Source organism: Zalophus californianus, chromosome 15, assembly GCF_009762305.2.
Source record: "Zalophus californianus isolate mZalCal1 chromosome 15, mZalCal1.pri.v2, whole genome shotgun sequence".
Lineage (NCBI taxonomy): Eukaryota > Metazoa > Chordata > Mammalia > Carnivora > Otariidae > Zalophus > Zalophus californianus.
This window is the reverse complement of record NC_045609.1, coordinates 50,371,663-50,392,351: the sequence shown is the minus strand read 5'-3', so window position 1 is coordinate 50,392,351 and position 20,689 is coordinate 50,371,663. Positions and strand designations below refer to the sequence as shown.

At 58.2% G+C, this 20,689-nt stretch overlaps 1 protein-coding gene across 7 annotated transcripts in view; it reads right to left on the bottom strand.

Annotated features, from left to right (window-relative positions):
- RASGEF1A (RasGEF domain family member 1A) overlaps positions 1–20,689 on the bottom strand; it is a 143,122-nt gene that overhangs the window by 14,482 nt on the left and 107,951 nt on the right. Inside the window, exon 1 of one of the 7 annotated variants that reach the window (XM_027589568.2) lies at positions 18,403–18,499. The exons of 5 other annotated variants lie outside the window; for them this stretch is intronic. Coding sequence is in view for 1 of the 2 variants with exons in the window: in XM_027589520.2 (XP_027445321.1) it covers positions 17,710–17,727 (18 nt within the window). In the remaining variant the exon portion in view is untranslated. Of the gene's footprint in view, positions 1–17,709; positions 17,905–18,402; positions 18,500–20,689 lie in introns of those variants that run through there. One more of the 7 variants, XM_027589520.2, reaches the window with a different exon arrangement.

Here is a 20,689-nt window from a genome sequence, read left to right as displayed (position 1 = left end):
CACCCCCGAATCTACCCTGCCCGGGGACCCCCCCCAAGGGATGCTGCCTGCCCACATGTCCTCCTCTCTTGCCTCCTCTGTGCACTGAGCTCACGGGTCCTGGGGGCCTCTCAGTCCCTAAGAGAGCCCCCACCCCCAGCCATGAGCACTGAGGGGTCTCCAGGTACAATGCCAAGTGGGCAAAGATTGAGAGCACCCTCGGGCTTGAAGCCCACTCTGCAACAGCCAGCTCCTTGCCCCTGGCCAAATCTAACCAGCCTCCACTTCTGCAGCCATTAAGTGGGGCTGGGGACAAGCCCTGTGGAGCCCTCTACCTGCCTGGCATTTCCGCGGGCCACCACACCTGGCTCCATGGTCCCCTCTATTCTTGCATGTGGCATCCTCCCCTCCCATCCCAGCAAGAGCAGAAACTGCCATCACTGGCCACACTCCTGTGTGACCACTGTCCCTGACTGGCCCCCTTCTCGAGGAAGGGCCACTCAAAGTGGCTCCTGTCTTGGGTGGGGGAGACACAGCAAGTGTCATCATAATAAGAAAGCTCAGACTGAGTCCATCACACGAGCCATCAGTGACACCAATGTGAGCACCGAGTCGTCTCGCTATTCCTCACGGACCCCACAAGAACCCGCACAAAACCTGTTATTCTCCATACTCTGCAGATGAGGACAAGGCACAGAGAGACTAGGGAACTGGCCCGGGTCACACAGCTAGATCGCGGCAGTGCCAGGATGGCCGCGAAGGCAGTCGGGGGACCTGAACCTGCGCGTGGCCCGGCCACCTGGAGCTCTGTCAGGGTCCTCGACCTCTCGGAGCCTTCACTTCCTCATCTGGGGAATGGGCACAGGGTGGGCTATGTCTGAGGCTTGCTGGGAGGATGAAATGGGCACTTGTGTAAAGTGTGGCACGCGAGACATTCTCTCACCTCCCCATCCCGGAGGAGCCAACTCCACAGACGTGCCCGCTCAGCACCCCGCACGGGCCATGAGGGTTGCCCAGGACGCACAGGCCCCCAGGGGCCTCAGAGAGCCCGACCCCGCACGGATGCCCTCAAGCCAGTGCGGTGCCCGAGCTACGGCAGCAGCACCACCAGGGGACTTGTGCGCGGGGTGCCTCGGCCCCGGTCGGAACTCACCGGTCCTCGGGAGTTTTCGATCCTCTCGGAAAGCGGCTCTGCTCCAGGCGAGGCCCAACCAGCAGCACCTCCACCAGCCGCCTCACAAAAATGCAGGACAGGTTCCAGCCCCGGCCTGCCTGCCGCGTCAAGACGGCGTTTTTGTGGGACAGGCTTGGGCCTTGGAGAGCGTTCGCCTGCAGGTGAGGAGAGCCTGCCTCCCCGGGGGCAGTGCTGCCGCCGGACTCCAGAAGCACCCGGGGTGTTTAAGAAAACACTCTGCCCACCCCGCCCCCAGCAATCCTGACTTAACTGGACTTGGCCAGGGCGGTATTCAGGGTTTTCTGGGGGAAAATGGGAGCAGGGGATACAGGGGGCCTCTCACTCACCTCTGCTGCCCTTCGCTACACCCAGACACGACCGGAGGCTGTGGACACTCGGAGGAGAGCTCTGGAAGCCTCCTGAGGCCAGGCCCAGGACGGGGGAGGATGGAGCCGGAGTGGGCCAGCCTTCCACACCGACTTCCCCAGGGCCCGAGACTGGGGCCCACCCGGACAGAGCAGCAGCCTGTTGCGGGGAGTGGGAGACGGACTCACACCCCACCTCCTCCGCTCCTTGCGGCTCCTCCTCTTCGGGCAGGAAGGCAAGCACCTGCCAATTATAGACTCGGCTCACAGCGAGGCAGGTGAAAGTGATTGACCGCCTCCTGGCAGCTGGGCCTCGCGAGCTTCCCACCGTCCTCACAGGGCCAGGTGAGCACAAGGGCAGGTCCGGGGCCCCAGTACCCAGGCGCGGGCGGGAGATACCCGGCCCCGAGTGTAGAGGCAGCAGCCACGGGCCAGTGCGGGCCCGGCTCGCGCCTGGTGTTACTTGCTCTCCGGGAGCGCCTACGGAGGAGTCCTGCCTGCACCTGGGCCCCAAGTCTCAAAGGCAGCCAGGGGACCGGGGGCCGGCGCGGGGGGGGGGGGGGGGGGGGGAGAGGCCACGCCCACTGCTCCTGCCCTGGCAGAGTGGCACCGTGGCGGCTGGCGTGGGATGGGGGCAGGCAGGGAGGGCTGGTCCCAGGGACTCTCCGCTACCTGCCACCAGCCGTGTCCAGGAGGCTGGCCGTAGGTGAGGCAGGCCAGGTGGGCCAAGCAACGAGCTGCACCGTCGACCTATCCATCTTTGGGCTCCTTCCCGGGGCTCCCCACACCACTCCACTCCATCTGGCATATCTGCCGTTATTCCCCAGAACAGGAAGTGGCTACAGTGGGGTCCTGCAGCTACCCCTGCTTCAGTGCTCACTCCTGCTCCCCCTCCATGGCCCAACAAGGGACATGACCTTGGGAAACCTCCAGCCTTCTGCAACTCCATTCCTTGAATGCTCCTCGTCTGCACCCCACCCCGTGACCACCCACCCACACCCGCCCAGGTCCTTTCATGGGGGTTCAGGTCTGGGACTTCAGTGGGAGAGTCCAGAATGGAGTTAGGAGACACACACTGTCTCAAGGACAACGGGGAAGGCTCTGAGCTGCTCTGAGCCTGTGTTTCTTCTCGCAACTGGGTATATAGTTTCTTGCCTCACTTCCCTGGCAGGGTGGCGGTGTGGGCTAGATGAGAAAATGGAAGCCAGCAGCCCCGGGAGCGGTGCTAGATGCCACCATGGCCCGCCACCTCTGTGCCTGACCTCAGTGACACCTGAGTGGCCAGCACTGGGGGCCACCACTTCTGACCTCCAGCCCCTGGCCCAGGGCGTCACCCCTGAGCAGGCCACATGCCTCCTGCCCTCAGCTGTGGGTTCTCGCTGAGGCCACGTTCTGTGCATCCCAGAGGTCAGGGGGGCCAGGGTACACCCCAGGGGTGAGCTCGGATCAATGGGACATGGGAGGCAGAGGTAAATTCCCCTTCCTCACCCCAGATGGACTGTTCGAGATAGAAAAGTTTTACAGAGCCTCTCCAAAGACATCCAGTGAGAGGGACTCCTATAGGAAGTCATCCCACGCATCCATCCCCTCCTGCCTGCTTCCCGGGGACCACACTCCCCAGTAGGTGCAGGCACGTAAGCTTTGACTCACGCTCCAATCTCTGGGGAAGCTGGGCTCGGAGAAGAGCATCCATTTGTCTTGTTCCTGTCCCCCGTGCCACACCCACAATAGGCACATGCTGATGGCCCAGCTTACGGGACAGGGCACTGGCCCCAGAACTTCACAGCAGGGCTGGGGAGTGCAGAGGGAGAACGCCCGGAGGACTGCTCCGGCCCAGGACAAGGGCTCGCAGGCCAGGCCGTCACAGTACAGAAGGTAACCCCGGTCTCCGGGTTCTGCTCGCCGGGCCACCGACTGCCTGCACGTGGTCCTGGACGCCTGGGGGCCTTCCCGTGGGGGGCAGTCTGGAGCTCTGCATCCACGCAACTCAGATCAAAGGCCCCTTTTGGGGACCCAGCCAAAGTACTTTGCTTCTGAGTATCTGCAGCTGCCCCGCCTCTCCACACACTTCCCCTCCCCGCGCACAGACAAAAGGACAAAAGCATCAGAGTGTGCACGGAGAGCCCAGGAGGAGGAGAGGGCAGCACAGCGTGGGGTGGGGTGGGGGGGGTGCCAGCCGGTCTCAGAGACTTGGAAAGGCTAAGGGGTGAGAACACAGGCAGCCCCGGTGGCCCGAGAGACCTGGCGGAGATGGGGAAGGAGGGGTTTTAGGAGTTTTCTGTAGAAGATTATGAATCAAGTTCCCTCATGCAGCCTCTTTAAGAGACCTCAGCTAGAGATGTGAGTGCCACCCACTGCCACAGTGTTTCCTGACGTGGCGCCAGCAAACTGGGGCCCTGCGGGGTCCGTGCCCCTCCCTCGGGCAGCAAAACACAGAGGGCCACATGTGTGCAAAAGCCAGACTCGCCCTGGGAGGGACAGCCATGCCCCGTTCCTGTGTGCACCTTCTGTAACCTGGGGCACAGTCCTTCAACTCACAAACCCCCGCGATGCCCAAGACGGCCTTCACAGACCCTGCACCCCACTGCCGTCTCCCCCAGAGCCCCCCAGACTCCTGGGAGCTGCAGCTCTGGCGGAGGTCCAGATCCTTCTAGGCCAAGGCCTCACTGCAACAGCCAGAGCCTGCTGTGAGCACCCAAATGCGCCCCATCACTGCGTGTCCCATACACCCATGTCCGCCCAGGCCTGGGTAAGGGTCACCCTCCTTCCCGAGGGCTTTTCCTGCTCCCTGTGCTGAGCCACCCTGCGAGGCCCAGGGGAGCCTGACACTGCCCAGCGGTCTCGTAAAACATTCCCCCCGCGGACGAGCTGACGTCCTCACAGTTTACTTGAACATACCCCGGGAGGGAGTATAAAAGACACTGACTCTGGAGAAACATCCAATTACTGCACTGTGTGCCGAGCCGTCCGCGTTCCCGGCTGTCCGGGCAGCCCCGGCCCCCTTCCCGGAGATGTCCGCATGCCCAGCCTGCTCTCCCATGAACGGGCCCTCATCCTCGGCCTCCCAGCCATGGAGGGAGCCTCCAGTTCATGGCTGCACTCCCCAGGGGCTTCACTCAGAGCCGCCAGATGCGGCAGGAGCCTCATCCCAGGAGGGGTGGTGGCCTGCCCCACTGCTGGGCTCCCCACACCAGCTCTGCCCCCGAAGGCCTGTCCTGGGCAACGGGAGGCAGGGCTCCACCTGACCCAGGGCATCTGCAGGAAGCAAGCACTTCCTTCAGCTCCAGAGGGACTAAGGGAGGAACACAGAAGATACCTGGCTAACCTCAGACAGAGCCAACTCTGCCCCCGCTGTTAGTGGGGACAAGAGCCCTTGGAGGGGACAGTCCCCTGCACAGCAGGACAGGAACGGTGTCAGGCCTCCATTTGACTCCGAAGGGGAGAATGGGGGTAGGTTCCCAGGACAGTCAGAATTTTAGAACCCCTTCCAAATCGTGGAGTCTGCAATTCTGGCAATTTCTGAGAAACACAGAAGCGGGGATAAGCTTTCTTTTGACTAACCTTCCAATATTTGTCATGAGGAGCTGGAGCCGAGCCAGAGGCTGGGCATCACACATGTCACATGATGCAACGCCCCCTAAGCCAGGGGGCTGCACAGAGACCCCCCACGGTTCATCACAGCACTTGTATAACGTTGCTCAGGTAGATGGTGGTGACTCTGTCAGTTCCACATCCCTGCTCCTTCTCAGGACTGTCGTTCCTGCTCAACAATGTCCCTGGCTGGGACCTGACCCTCTGAGCGTTGGAGGAAGGCTGAGGCCCTCGCCCTGGTCACATGGATAAATGCACACTCCACAGCATTCTGCATGTAATTCCAGGAACTGATGGGTTCCCAGAAGTTCACCTACGGATGTGAAGTTAAGAATCCCAGCTTCTTGGAAAACGGGGAACAAAAATGGCCTTCCGGGCCCATCCCGCATGAGTGCCCAGGGACGTGCCAGGAGGTGGAAGAGGGGCCCCCGCTGGCCTCGCCTCGCCAGGCTTCGCAAGGGATGCTTCTTTTGGAGGCAGCACGTGGGCTTCTATTTTTTAACCTACTCAACAAAAACGAAGACTATTTTTAGCTCTGCAAGCTGCAGGGCATCACAATTAGCAACTGAAAATTACACATCTTGCCAGTCTCCCCTCTTTTGGCTGGAGGAGAAAGAGAGACAGAGAGACAGAGGAGGGGAGGGGGAGCGGGAGAGAGAGAGAGAACGTGCTCCTAGAGAGAGCTGGGTACCAGCCCTGTGGGCCACCCTGGTGGACAGCTTAACCAAGAGGGCAGCCTTTGGCAGATATTTCAGAATGAGTGCATTCAGGGAGCTATCTTGGGTTTCATCCTGGCTCTAGAAAAATCCAGCCTTGGTGGGAGCAGGCAGGAGCCCCACTGGCACTCAGAGGCTGCAACTGGGGAGAAAATCATGCTGGCTACTTGGACCAGGGCCAGCGACACACAGAGCCCAGCCCTGCTGGGGACTCTGGGGCAGCCAAGGTTGGGCAGGAGCACCATGGCCCTCATCACCCTTCTAGGCTGTCTGCTTCTCTAAAATCATTTGCACTGGGGTGCGGTAGGAGGTAGGGTGTCCCACAGAACCCTTACTCCTTGCCCATTCATCCATCCATCCATCCATCCATCCACAAATGTTACCAAAGACTTGCCTAGACACTGGGGATCCACCATTGAAGGAAACAAGGCTCTCTGTGCCCACGGGGGTGCCCACAGGGCCCCCACTGGAGCAGACCGTGGCTGCCATGCACAACGATCCGTACCTACGGGTGTGCTATTAGAGGTCTGAAGGAGATCGGTGCTCTGGCAGAGGAAGGGGAGAGGATCAGGAGTGTGGGGACAGAGCAGATGGTAACTCTCAGGTAGAGAGACTGGCCTCCCTAAAGGAGACTTCTAGAAAAGGAAGAGCACGGTGAGCAGAGGGAAGGGCTGGTGCCAAGGCCTCCAGGCCCCAAGACCTATGAGTCTTCCATCCCACTGGCTCCCTGGAAATCTTCCCTGGAGCATGTCTTGCTTGCTCACTTCCAAACAAATATTTCCCGATTATCTGTCTTTCAGCCACGCTAAATGCGGCTCTATGCAGGGCTGCAGTGGGCAGGGCGCCCTCCCCGCCTTCCTCCACTGCCTACATGGGGCTCCGGGGAGACTCTTCTGGCATTTGTCCAGGATGAAGCACCCCTTCCAGGAGGCTCTCCTGGGATCTGAAGCTGACCCCCTTGGGGTGCAGACTGGGAAGAGGAATGGCTGAGGCGACCCTCACTTTACACAGCAAGGAACTGTAAGCAGGAGGTTGCAAGACAAAACAAATTTGTAAATAAAATGCTTGTTTTAATGCATGCCCCCCTCAACATTTTTATGGGATTTCTTGCGCATATGCAAAATCTTTCGGTAAACCTTTAGTGGATCCTTTGCAGCAAGGAAGTTTTTTGCCTACTCTTTGGACCCCCTCAAGTCACACCACCTGAGGGGGGCCAGCAGTGGGAGGGGGCTTCCCCTGCCAGGAGAAGGCTATCAGGATGGTGAAGGTGGCCTCGATTCTCCGGAATGTTATGACTCTAAATTATAACTAAGAATCTGCCCCCTAGGGTGGGGGAGGAGCAGAAAGCTGCATGTTCAGCAGGTGAGCCAAGGGGCCCAACTCACCTCCCGGCTCTGCCACCCCTGGGAGAGGGGGAGGGGGCAGTCTCAGAGTCCTCCTGGTTTGGACAGAAGCTCAGGCAATCATACACATTGTGTTTTCTGTGCCTGGAGGCTGTGGCCAGCATCCTGGGGCTTCCTCCCTCCCTCCAGCTGGGAAGCACAGGGCCAGACTGAGACGTCAGCCCCAGGCAAGACAGGCTAGGTGGGGAAGACGGGGCCTGGTGAGTCCCCCCACCATCCCACTTAATCTCCCCTATCCTGTGATCCTGCTGTTTCCCAAATCGTGTCACAGACCAGAAAATGGCAACAAAGCCAGAGAGCCCGCAGGGGACAGACAGGTCACTTCACCATGGCCTCCGCAGTCCTACGCTCATTGCAGGGTGCCGAGGGATGGGGAGAGACCGGAGGGTGCCCGGATCCCACTAACTGGCAGAAAACCCAAGCCCAAGAGCCCAGACTAGCAGGGGCAGCTGTGTGCTAGACCCTTGGGCTGGCGGGGTGGGGGGCACAGTGCCTGCAGCCAGGGAGTGGGGAGAGGCAGGGGTGGGGCAGTCTGAAGGGAGACAGGGGGAGGAGGAGTACCCCGCCAAGGGCAACCACCTCCCCTCTCCGGTCCTCCCGCCTCTCCCCCCTCCCTAAAACACCTGTTATTCATGACAAGCTCAGAGTCCCTCCCTCCCTCGCCTCCTCTTCCTACTCCAGTCCCTTAGAGCTGGGGCTGCATCCCTGCGCTGGGCCTTGGAACACTCTCGAGCGGCCTCCCTCCCCTCCTGGGGCCAGGTGGTGCTGGCAGCTCTTCGGGCAGACCACCCGGTGACCTGCCAGTGGCCAAGCCCTGGGGGCATCATCTGCAAAGGGCACAGGTAACACCTGCTTGAGAGTCTGCCTGCTTAGCTCAGTCATTCCCATAGATTCTGGTGGGTATGAGAGCTTCCAGGAGCCAAGACCCTGCAAGCCACATGTGGCCCCAGGCCTGCCCTCTGGCTCAGGGGCTGGATCCCGGGCCACTGGGGAGCAGCTTCCTCCAGACCTGCTGCCCATCCTCCGGCTCCTCCACCCCCAGGAACGGAGGACGGCCCCCAACAGCAGCAGGGCACAAGCAGCCCCAGCCTGAATTCAGACACTCCTAAGGCAGGAACCTCCCGCTCGGGGCGGGGGGCTGTCCTCCCCCTCCCCAAGCCCCAGCTCTCAGATCTTCCTAACTCTGAACCGCAGTGTGTCTCCCTTAAGCACCAGGGAGCCCGGTCCTGTCTGCTGGGGCCACATGCCGCAAATATACGGGGTTTGGCTGCAAGCCTGAGCTGGGCATCCAGCAGACTGGCAGTGAGGTCTGACCACCCCACCAGCTGGAGCCACACCCTCCTCTGCAAAAATCCACAGCGGGGACAGTAAGCATGCACGAGGCCACAGGCTCAGGACATGCTCTGTACCTGCTGATTTGGGTGGACTTGTCATCACAGTTACCTGTTGCCTTCCTAGACACAGATTATGGGGGCTGGTGCTGGCGTCTTCCTGACCCCACCTCTGGGGTCCCTGTCACCACCCCATGCCCAGGACAGCAGCGGGCCCCTCCTGCCCACAGGAGGAAAGTGGACAGAAGCTACCTCCTGCTTCCAGGCAGACACATCCGTTGACCTGGCCAGTGGGGCTCAGAGCTGCGTCTGGCCTCGGGATGGCTGCTTGGCCCCTGCCCCAGGTTGGGGGAGTGGAGGGGGTGACACACCCCTGTGCACAGGTCCTCAGCCCTCCTCCCTCTGCACCCCCATGGCCTTTCCAGCAGGGAAGTCCTTGGGAGGACCTGGCTGGTCCCATCCTTGCAGGTCGGGCCACGGGAGCACCCTACCGCTCCCACCGGTCTGTTGGCCCCGCCAGGCCCGCAGCAGGAGCTCCTGGAGGGCAAGGAGTGACAATTTTTTACATCAGCCAAGCTTCAAGAAATCACACCACGAAAGCCATGAGGAAGGGCCATATTTACCTTTGCGTCCCCTGCGGGCCTGGAGGAGGGCTGCGGGCCCGGACTCCAGCCAGGAGGCGGCTGCCATGGGAACCAGAGCCAGGCAGCACCTCGCGGGGCGCCGCCTCGACAAAGGCCCGGCCTAGGGGGCGATGCTGATAATTAAAGCTTTGTTACAGACGCAGGATTCATTGTTTTTCCTTCTGAATTCCTTCCTAGCACCAAATACTATTTGAATTGAGTGAAGGAATCTTGCCATCTCGTCTTCACACTCCTAAATACAAATTCCGCCGAGCCCGGCTTTTTTCCTTGTTTTTTTTTCCCCCTCCTTCTTTCCTCCCTTTCTGTCTAGTCAGCTTCTTCTGGTGGCTGCTCGGGAGACAAAATGTCATTGTCCACCAATAACCATCCCATTATTGAGCCTTGAGAGGCCCAGGGACAGAGCAGGTAGGATTTCAGAGAATCACTGCCCTTTCCCGCAGGGCGGCCGGCTGGCACGCTGGCCTCCCACCCGGGCCACTCGGGGTCCTCGGCCGGAGGCGGGGGCCTGGGGCCTGGGGCCTCCCCTTCCCCCGCCCCTTCTCCTCTGGCCTCCTTCCCCCTTGGCCCATTCCACTGGATTCCGCAGGGGTCACCCCAGCACTCCTGCACGTGGGCGGCTTGGACTCCCGAGGCTGAGCCAGGCGCAGGCTGGGACAGGAGGATGCGCAAACTGAGATCTACTTGGGAGCCAGGCCTGTCATTTCTGGAAAGTCCTCTCAAGATGCCCCGTGGGCACAGATGCCCACCTCTACTGCACCCACTCCTCTAGGGTCCCCTTTCCCCGCGGAGCAGCCACCCAAGAGGCTGGCACTCAGAGCCTGGCCCGTCACTAGGGCTCCGCCTGTCAGGTAGGAAGAGCCCAGGTTCCAGGAGGGCGACAGTGAGGGGACTACACCAGAGCTGAGGGTCCTTGAGAGGCAGGGAGGCTGGGCGCTCAGCGTGGATGGGTGGGGTGGGGGACCGGCTGCGGCCCAGACCTTTCTAGGAGTGATAGTCAGCCTCCACCTCCGAGGCTGCCTGGCGTTGCTGGGTTCTGGAAAAATAAGAACACACAGTTCCTTTATTTTTAAATGACATCTAATTAGGCTGAGCAACGATTTTCCTTTGTGTTTAAAAAACAAATAAAAATCAATTTCCTTTACTTGAATTGTCATCCTCCTGGCAGACGCCCCGAGTGGTGCCCCTGGGACCCCGCTGTGCTGTGGGAGCCGAAGGGTTCTGTGTACCGGCCTTGGGGTGGAAGGCAGGGGGCTCCTGGCTCCCTGCTGAGCCCAGAGAGCCATGGCCTTGTCCGGTGGCCACAGCCTCTTGGAAGGACCAAGACACATGTCTTCATTCTCCAACAAAAAGTTTCCCACTCCCTGTGTCACTTCCTGTGGACACTCCCTTGCACACACCCCCTACGTCTCCTGGCCCAGAACCTGGCCAGCCCCCAGGAATACCAAGGGCACAGAGGCGTCCATCCCTCCCCAGGGCAACGCACTTCCCCACACAAGGCACCACACATACTGTCATCCCATTTTCCAGAGGAAGGAACACAGACTGAAAGGGCTTACAGCATCAGCCCAGATCTTACAGCTCCAAAGTGGGGGGCTGAGATTTGAAGCCTGGTGAGTGTGACCACCGCAATCTGACATAAAGCCTAGAACCATCAGCACGGACCCGGGAGAAGGAAGAGCAGGTGTGAGAGGAAGGCAGGTGGGAGCCAGCCAGGGCTCTGTCAGATGGCCTCAGCCTGGCCCAGATGGAGCCACCTGCTTGGAGTGTGCAGAGAGGGGCCGGGGAGGGCAGCACTGCAGCTGCGGTTGTGGGGGGAAGTGGTCGGGCCAGGGTCCCAGGACCAGCCGTGCATGTGCCCCCAAGAAATCCCATGCTGGGAGGGATTCAGGACCTCCCTGAAACGGCCCAGCAACCTCACTTTCAATGAGTGACATTCACAGAGAGCTTCCCCCCTGCTGGGCCATCCTGCACCTCCCCACAGCACCCTCCAAGGCATACTGTGCACTTTCCAGATGAGATGCAGACCAGGAGGCTAAGGACAGCCCAAGGCCATGCAGTCTGACAAGGCAGAGCTGGGGGTCCAGCCATGTCACCTCTTGCAGGCTGGTTCTTTCTGCCAAGGGCTGAAAGTGAAAAGCAAACAGGAGACTCTACCTGCCCTGCTGAGCCCAGGAAATGGGTCAGCGGTCCAAGTCCAAGCACAATGCAGTGAGCTCCCCTTCATGGACCAGACAGACAGCAGAACAACAACTAGAACCTTTTACAATTTCTGACAAGTGGTGGATACCCAGAGACAAGGGGTAGAAAGAAATAAATAGAGGGCAGTGCATTCCCTTGAACCAGGGGCATGGAAGCATGAGGAGACAGTACATGGAAACCGTGCTATCAAAACAGAAAGCCATATTCTTCCATCCAGAGTATTTACCTGCATTGTTCACACATCCTATCACCAATGAAACCCCAAAGGAGTCCCCAAACTGAAATGTATGGGTGACCGAACATTGTGGACACAACTTAACACAACAGCTAGATATTACTAAATGATGAACTAAAAAAGTCTACCCACTTGATTAAAAAACTTCCCTAAATCATGTCTGTGTTAAAGAGACAATCAAAACTCCAATTACAGACACATCAGAGAAATAACCCTTATAAGAAAACTCCTCATAAAATATGATATGGCCAAAGCTGTTCTCAGAGAAATATTCATAGACTTCAATATATTTTAAGTAAACAAAAAAAAATGGAAATGAACTCAGCACTTGACTCAAAAAGCTAAAAAGAGCTTCCAAACAAAACAGACCTGCAGCAAAGCAAACTACAAGAAGTAATTACTGAAAGATAAATTAGTGTATTTAATGAAATAGAGAGTAGAACTTGCTGACTGAATTCAAGGGCTGATTTTTTTTTTTCAAAACACAAAATAGAAAGAGAAACCTCTGGCAGTTCTAATCAACAAAATGGTGGAAGAAAGGGAAGGAGGAAAGAAAGCAGGAGGATGGGAGGGAGGGAACAAAGGGGGGGGGAGATGGTGGGCGGGAGGAAATGCAAAAATACAGCTACTAGGAATGAAAAAGGGAATCTAGCCTCAGATATGGAGGAGAAACTTTAAAAGAATCGACTACATAAATCTGTGCTAAAAGATCCGAAAGCATTTTGAACTGGGATATTATTTAGAAAATATAAATAACCAAAATAGATGAAAAATGCTTAAAACCCCAAAAGACCAATACCATAGTGCAAATTAAAGTAAGTTGACAGCCAACCAAACCGTAGGGAAAAATTAAACCAACTCTTGGCTGAGACAGTTTCTAAAATGAATTATTTCAAGCCTTGGAGAATAAGATAATTTTATATATTTAAACTATTTCAACCACACAATTCATATTGAAAACCCTTCCTACTTGTTTTACGAAGCTGACATAACTATGATTTATAAATGTGACAAATCTGTCCCCTAATAAAAAGTACAGATAAATTCTTACTTATGAATATAGATGAAAAATACCCTAAGCAACTTATCAGTAGAATGAACCCAGAAGCATTTTAAAGCACAATTGAGTCTGACCCAGTGGGATTTATTCCAGAAACATGAGGATGATTAAGCTCAGGGAAGCTAATAAGTCAACACATTAATAGGTCCAAGGAGGAAAGGAATTTGATGATCTTGCTAGATATAGGGAGGCTTTCAATGAAATTTAATATCCATTCTCGGTGTACACTCTTGGCAATTAATGAAAGAGAAGAGCATCCTGTTCATGATAAAGAATATCTATTGAAATTCAGAGCCAATTTCAGACTTAGTAAAACATTTCAGGCCTTCTCATTAAAATGAAGATCAAGCCAAGGACAACTGCCATTATTTAATGTTGTTTTGCCCCTTTCAGAAAACACGGTAAGATAAGAAAATAAATAAAAGATACATTAGAAATGAAGAGCTAGAATGTTCCTTATATGCAGATAATCTGATTAATTTCTTAGGCTTTCTAGGAAGCCAAACTGAAAAATCTGTTCAAACTAGTAAGAGAGAGTCCACTTATCAATTAATTTAACATACATTTTAAAAAAATGAATAGGTTACCTATCTACCTCCCCTAGGTACAGGTGTCCCTGTCCCCAAAGATATCCCCACTCAGTCTATGTGGAGCAGAGGCTGTGATTGCTCACTCCAGTGGCAGCAATAGGGAGAGGTGTGTGTGAGCCGGTGCCCTGGGACCTCCCAGCTCTGCAGGTGTCCCAGCCTTTGGCCAGGGACACAGTGTCCACGCAGGTCAGCCACCCCGGCCAGCCACCTGGCCCAGAGCACGCTTTGCTGACCACACATCTGTGACCCCATCTGCGCCCTCTGGACTGGGCACTGCCAGTTTCCAGCCTCCTCTGGGAACCTGCCAGCCTCTTCTAAGGATGTTGCTCACGGCCCTGGGGCTCACAGGAAGGCCAGGCTCTGGGATCAGTTAGCTCCAGGATGAAGGTCAGCTCCGCAGCCTTTGACCTTGGAGACTGGGTTTCCACTTGTCTTACTGGCACAGCGACCTCTTAAGGGTTAAGGGAGACCCAGAAGCTGGCCCTCGGGGTCCTCTGACTCACACTCGCCAGCCCCACCCCTCAGGCAGGGGGCGGCTGGTGGGGCAGCCACACTGACATTTGGGAAATGCCGTGGGCTTGGCCCCAGTCAGGCAGGCGGGTGAGAGCAGGACAGTCAGGGCGGGATTATTCCACTGGAGGCTGAGGGGCAGGGCGGTGGGTTGGCCAGAGAAACCCCACCAGTGACAGGAGGCCACAGGGCCAGAGCCCTTGCAAGCCGCAGGACTTCTGAGGGGAGAGGCCAAAGAACCCCAGTAAAGGTCCCTGGCTGCCCTCCTTCTCCTGAGACCCCAAAACCCTGATGCCTTCATGCATATGCTCCCACCTGACCACTCACCCCAGGGCCCCTCAACCTGTCCGCCTCTGGGATCCCCCTTGTCCTGGAACCCTCAGGGACCCAGCCAGCCCAGAACCTGCCACAGTGGAGGCATCCTGGTCTGGGAGCCAGTTCTGCCCCTGAGCTCCTAGCTGAACTCAAGTAAGCCAGGCTACTGCGGGCCTCAGTGTCCCCATGTGTAAAACAAGGAGGTAGAACTAAGCAATCTCCACGGGCCATTTCAGGCCTTGTATTTGTTCCTTCCTTCCTTCCTTCCTTCCCTCACTTAGTCAACCAACATCCATGAGGCCTTACAGATCTGTGCTGCACACTTGGAGATGGAAGAACCACGGACCTCGGTATCTGCCAGGGCAGACGGATATAATACCACAGCACAGCGTGAGCAGCTCAGGACCAGAGTCTGTGCTGAAAACTGAGGAAGCAAAGGGCGGGGGACTAACTCTGTAGGAAGAAGTCAAGGAGGGCTTCCTGGAAGAGGTGATTTTGAGGTGGGCTTCCAAGGATGACCAGGGGTTTTCCAGTACATTAGGAGAAGGAAGAGCAAGGAGACAGAACTGGTCTCCTGGCTGACACAGCAGTCCTGACAGACCCAGCCCTCTCCAGGTCACTCACCAGCAGCTACTCTGGAGGATGAGGCCCCAGAAGCCCAGAGGTATGGAAGGTACAGGCAGCTTCCACAGGTACCCCAGCTCCAACATAGGCCACGTCATTCCTGATTCAAACCCTACCTCTTCCAAAGCAACATGTGACTCTCTCCCCCAAGCAGCCCTCCATACTGCCTGGCCCTTAAAGACTGCACCACTGTGGTCCTGTGCTTAGTAGGTACGGGACCTGCAGCCAGTGCTGTGTCGCCAGTACTCCTGCCCTTGGCCAGTCCCAGATGCACAGGGCAGCCAGGTCAACACAAGATTCTGCAGCTCCCGAAGCCCACCTCGCTGCCCCTGGCGAAGCTCACACAAAGGGCCCCCGCCTCAGTGGGCAGAACCAGCAAGATGGTGGTGTGCGGCCTGGGGCAGGCTGGGCCCAGGACCAGCAGACACAGGTGTAGGCAGTGGGCCAGGAGGCAGCAAGGGGCCCACAGGGTAGGACAAGCTGGGGCTCCAAGTTAGCACCATGCCAGACCTCTCCCCAAGCTCCAGCCTGCCCACCCACTGTGGGGCGACATCTCCCCAGGGGATGCCAAGCTGTTTCTGCCTCCTGCCCACCCCCTACTGTTCCACCTGCATCCTTTCCCACCTTTTACTGAGGGCAATGTCCTCCTTCCTGGAGTCAGCCTGCCTCTCTCTGTCCCCAGCACCACATCTTGGCCTCCAGCAAGGTCTCTTGCTTTACTTCAGAGCATGTCTGGATCGGCCCTTCTCTCCTGCACCGCTGCCTCCCCGATCCGAGCCCCCGGGCCCCAGTGCTGGCCCCACCTCCTCTCCCTCTTGCTCGCTCTGCTCCTGACATCCAGCCTCCGGTCTGGCCTCTGGACACAGAGGTGGCTTCCTGTTCAAAGGCCTGCCTAGCGTTTTCCTGGTGTGCCCCTCCACTCCCATGCCACTTACCTCCCTTCCGCCTCTGGCAGCTCCTCACGTGTGCAGCCACACATGCTGAGGTCTCCCCTAACTGCCTATCCCAGGCACCAACAGCACCCCCGCGGTGGTGGTCAGTACACTGGGCCCGACTTACCAGGTTGAGCAGGATTGTCGTTACTGTGATACTGAGGGGGCCATGTGACTCGTCTGGCTCAAGAGCAGCAAGCAGAAGTGACAGGTGGGACATGAACATTCTAGGGCAGGAACCTCTCTTCCACTCTGCCATGGAGCCTGTCAGCCTGGGAGCTTGAGTGAAGAAGGCTTGCAGCAGGGTCCAAATTTTTTTTTTTTAAGATTTTTTTTTTTTTTTTTTTGACAGAGAGAGACACAGCGAGGGAACACAAGCAGGGGGAGTGGAAGAGGGGGAAGCAGGTTTCCTGCTGAGCAGGGAGCCCGATGCGGGGCTCGATCCCAGGACCCTGAGCCGAAGGCAGACACTTAACGATTGAGCCACCCAGGCGCCCCAAGAGCAGGGTCCAAATTGCACTGTGCTGTTAAAAGCCACTGGATTTGGGGGGCAGGGTCGTTCTGTTTCTGCAGATAACCTGAACTATTCTGACCAACGTACCCTCCATATGTCCTGTTCCCCTTTCTTGCTTTACTTTCTCTCTTTAGCACTTACCACCATGCAACATTCCACGTTGTATTTAATTTTTTCTAAGTTTTTTTTTTTTAAAGAAATCTCTACACCGAACAGGGGCCTCAAACCCATGACCCCGAGATCAAGAGTTGCACACTCGTCCAACTGACCCACCCAGGTGCCCCTCATGTTGCATCTATTGATCGTGCTTTTCCCCCAGTCTCACTTGCTAGAAGGTGAACTCCAGGAGGACAGGGGCTGTGGTGTTTGGTTCCCCGCTGAGGCCACAGTACCTGCCCACAACAAGTGTTCAATAAATGTGTGCTGAATAAGTGATGAATGAGGAAACAAACACATCTTGTGTCTCCGGCACAGCCAGTGCGAGCCAGCTCAGCCGAGGCCTCTTCTGTGCCCCCCGCCCTCACTGCGCCTGAGCTCTCAGGTCTGTGCGGTCAGCTTCATGCTAAGGGGACTGGGAACAGGGACAGCACCCTGTCCCTGAATCACACTGCCAGTCCGTCCCAAAAGGATGGGTTCTAATAAACAGCCATGGAAATGCAACACCCTGCCTCATGCTTCGGATTAAGTCCAGGACATGTTCTCAGTCTCCTTTCCTGCAGAAAGAAAGCTGCCCCTCACCTTGGAGCCCACACTCCTTGAAGCCCCACCCTGGAGCTCACTCTCCTTAAATACACAGGCATTTGTGGGCCCATACGCACAGCCCTGCCCCCCCCCACACACACACTTCTTCCTCCCTCTCTCCCTCTCTCCCTCACACACACACACACCCCATATATAAACATGCCTGCATTTTCACATACTCTCACTCTCGCCCACACATGGCACACACACATACACACCTCCCACGGGCATTTCGTCGCAGACCTCCTCCTCTCCCCCACCTCCTCCGGGCAAACAGGTGGTTCTGTGCCCCTCAAGTCTCGGAAAGGATCCAGGGTCGTCCTGGCTCTAACAAGCCTGACCGCCAGTCCCAGGGCAGCGACCCTCCTCCTGGCCCTGCTGCTGGGGCTGCTGTCTCCTGCCTCCCTGGCCCCGTTCACCCCACAGGGGCCCCTACTAGGTTTGCAGGTGCCCTCCAGCCATAGATGATCACTGGCATCAGCAAGCCAGGCCAGGGAGGGCAGTGGCAGCCTGAGCCATCCACCCATTCTGAGCCCTGGAGCCGCCCACCTGGCAGCAGGTGCCCGAGTGGGGACACGCAGAGGGAGTGGTTCCCCAGGGTAGGCTCCTTCGGAGCCGAGAGGGGCCAGAGATGTTCCGGATGGCCAGCACCTCTTCCCAAGATCTCCGCGGTGCAAGAACCCCCTGCCCGCTGTCTTGCCGCAGCCGAGGGGTTGCTCTGCGTGCGCACCCACGTCGCCGCCTCGCGACCCGTCCCCCTGCACCTGCCTCGTGCCGCAGCCCTACCTGGGGCTCCAGAAACATCCTGGCTGCCGGCTCCCCGCGCTGTATCCCTGCGCTGCGGGCGCCCGGCGTGCGGCCGCTCCTCTCCCCGAGCGCGGTGGAAGCTCCCGCCCCCTGACCCCGCCCGAGGGCTTCCCCATGCCCTCTGCCCTCCGGCGAGCTCACAGCCTTTCGCGGGGCGGGGCGGGGCGGGGCGGGGCGGGGCGGGGCCCGGGGCGGGGCTAGGCCGGGGGAACGCAGGGTCGCGTGGGGCCGAGGGACCGCTGGGTCAAGCCAGAAACGGGGCGGGGCCGGGGGCGGGCGGGGGACGGAGTGGGGCGTCCCGCGGCGGGGCGGGGCGGGGCGGAGCGGGGCAGGGGGGGGGCCCTAGGGGCGGGGCGCCGCTCGGAGGGCGGTGGGGAAGGGACGGGGTGGGGCTCGGCGAGGGGCGCGGGGAGGGCAGGGCGCACGGGCCTGGTGCTGGGTTTCGGAGCGCTGGGAGTACAGGGCGCGGCGGGGGGCCGTGGCGTCAGTCGGGCGGCCGCACCAGCCGTCGATGCTGGGGGCGCCTATGTGCCACCGGGCGAAGGGGTGCTCTGTCGGTCGGGACTTAGTGAGGGATGCCAGCACATGTGTTGGTGAGATCCCGCTCGCGGAGAGCCCCGCTGTGACCCCATCTCCTCCCTTTGAGCATCTCTTCCACCTTTGCGACCTCACCTCATCGTAGATAGCCACTACAGAGCAGGTGCTTGGCCAGCATTTGGCTTGAACGCTTCTCTTGACGGGGAGCTCACTCTGGTCTCAAGCGTCACACCGATCATTGTTCTTCCATTTCCTTGAGTGAACACTGGGGATACGGCAGCTGCTTTTGTGGGAGGACTAATCTGAGACATGGCGTGGGGCTGTCCTGGCACACATGGCACAATGTGGCAATATTCCACCCTCAGAAGCCCCAGCACACGGAAGGAATCCTGTCAGGTGACAGGTCACCCCCTCCATCGTGTGCCTGCGGTGGGCCCCAACCCAGGCGCTGAGAATTTGGATGGAAAAGATGGACTGAGCCAAGAGCACCCTCCCTGGGAGATCTGGAACTGGAGAGCCCAGAGGCTGAGGTGGGAGACCAAGCTGGGGTGGGACTCTGGGCAAGTCACCACTAGAGAGGATTAGGGACATTCTCAGCTTACACATAATAGAGAGGAGGAGGGGATGCCCAGAGAGGCTGAGACAAGCCCAAGAGAGCTCATGAGCAAGCCCTGGGGCAAGATTGGGCAGAGGTGACTCTGTCTGTGTCTACACCAGTCCCAGGATGCCCATCCTATGCCCAGCAGCCTGGTGAGACAGCCATCTCTCCTCCCAGCTACCCCTTCTTGTTTGCCTGCTCTCTTAACTGTCCCAAGATTGGCCACCAGGCTGAGTCCCGTGGACGGTTATTCCTGTCTTGTGTAATTAGGGGCTGTGCAGGGTCCACTCACCCGCCTCCCCCTAGAGGATGCAGGAGTTTAGAAACAGGTGTCTTTCTCTTGGAGCTCTGTCCACCACCCCTCACTCTCTCTGCTAGGACTGGAGCCCAGCTCTCACTGCTCCAGCACCTGCACCGTTAACTGCAGCCTCGGGCGGCTCCTGTGGGTGGGCAGTGGGGGCAGGGAGGAGCATCAGGCAGAAATGGCCAGGGCCACAGACCACTGGCGCATCAGCCTTCCAAGCTTTCGCACTGTCCTTTGCCCCTGCTGCTTCTGCGTCTCGTTTCAGGCCAGCTGGAGGATACAAAGCTCATGGTGGACTTGGCAGGTGACTTGTGGCACTGGGACTAGCCTGGCTTTTGAGTCCTGGGCCTGTCCACCCTACCCCTTCAGATGGCCCCAGAGTACCAGGAAGTGTGAGGCCTGGCTTCTTGCCCTGGGGAAGCCTGCCAGGCTCTGTGTGGTCCTCAGCTCTGGCCCACAACCCTGCATGACACCTGGGCCCTAAGGTGGCCACAGTGTGGTCTCAGGGAGTCCGTGTGGGCAGTTACCACCCCTGCTGCCACCTATGCCCAGAGCAAGCCTTCTCCTCTGCTGCTCTAGATGGTCCAGCCCCGAGGAGGTGGCTGAGCTGCCCCACGGCACCTTCCTGTACAGACACAGAGACTTTTCCCTAGGTGCTCACCCACAGATTTCACCAGCGTCCCCAAGGACCGCAATAAGGTAGGTGTTTCGCCAGGAGGAAGGAGGGCCTCTCTGCCCGTTGTCGCCACAGTGGGAATGTCCTTGCAGATGCAGATAGCATGCTCTCCTTTGCTCACAGGTGTGACCGCAGCATTTGTGTGTGTATACCCCTCCCAGTGCCCGAAGAGGCAGGGAGATGGGCATGCCGGGGCTGACCCCTGCTGGGCTGTTCCCTTGCTTGAAGCTGGGGGTGGGGGGAGCTGGGTGCAGGGAGTAAGAGCTTGTAGGGAGGACTCGTGGGGACTGACAGAAGAATCTTGTTACCTTGCCAGATTTGGCTTTAGAGAGTGGAGAATGAGCCAGGTGCGGTGTGGGCAGTAGACATCTACTGGGGGCTCCTGGAAAGACAAGGCACACAGGAAGAGATGCCCAGATGATGGGAGCTGCACATGAGGCCAAGAACAGTGTGTCCATCCCATGACCCTGAGAGGACACGCCGAGGATGGCAAAGAGCAGGGAAGCCTGAGTCTGGGGTGATGGTGACCCTGGACATCCTCACCAGTGCGTACACCTAGGACAGATGGGACCCTGGGACAGGAGGCTGGACCTACTGCAACAAGCTCCTAAACAGTGTCCCTGCTTCCACCCATGCCTGCTCAAGACAGCGGCCGGGCCAAGGGCCTTGTTCAAGTCCTGAATCACGCCCCATCCGCCCCTGCCCAGAACCCCCAGTGAAATGACAGCCAGAGTCCCAGTGACCTGCCCACCTGCCCCCATCGGAGGCCTGCCACCTTCCACTCAGCGCTCGCTCACTCTGTGCCAGCCCCCGCAGGCCTGCCCGCCCTCCCTCCGCCTACTCT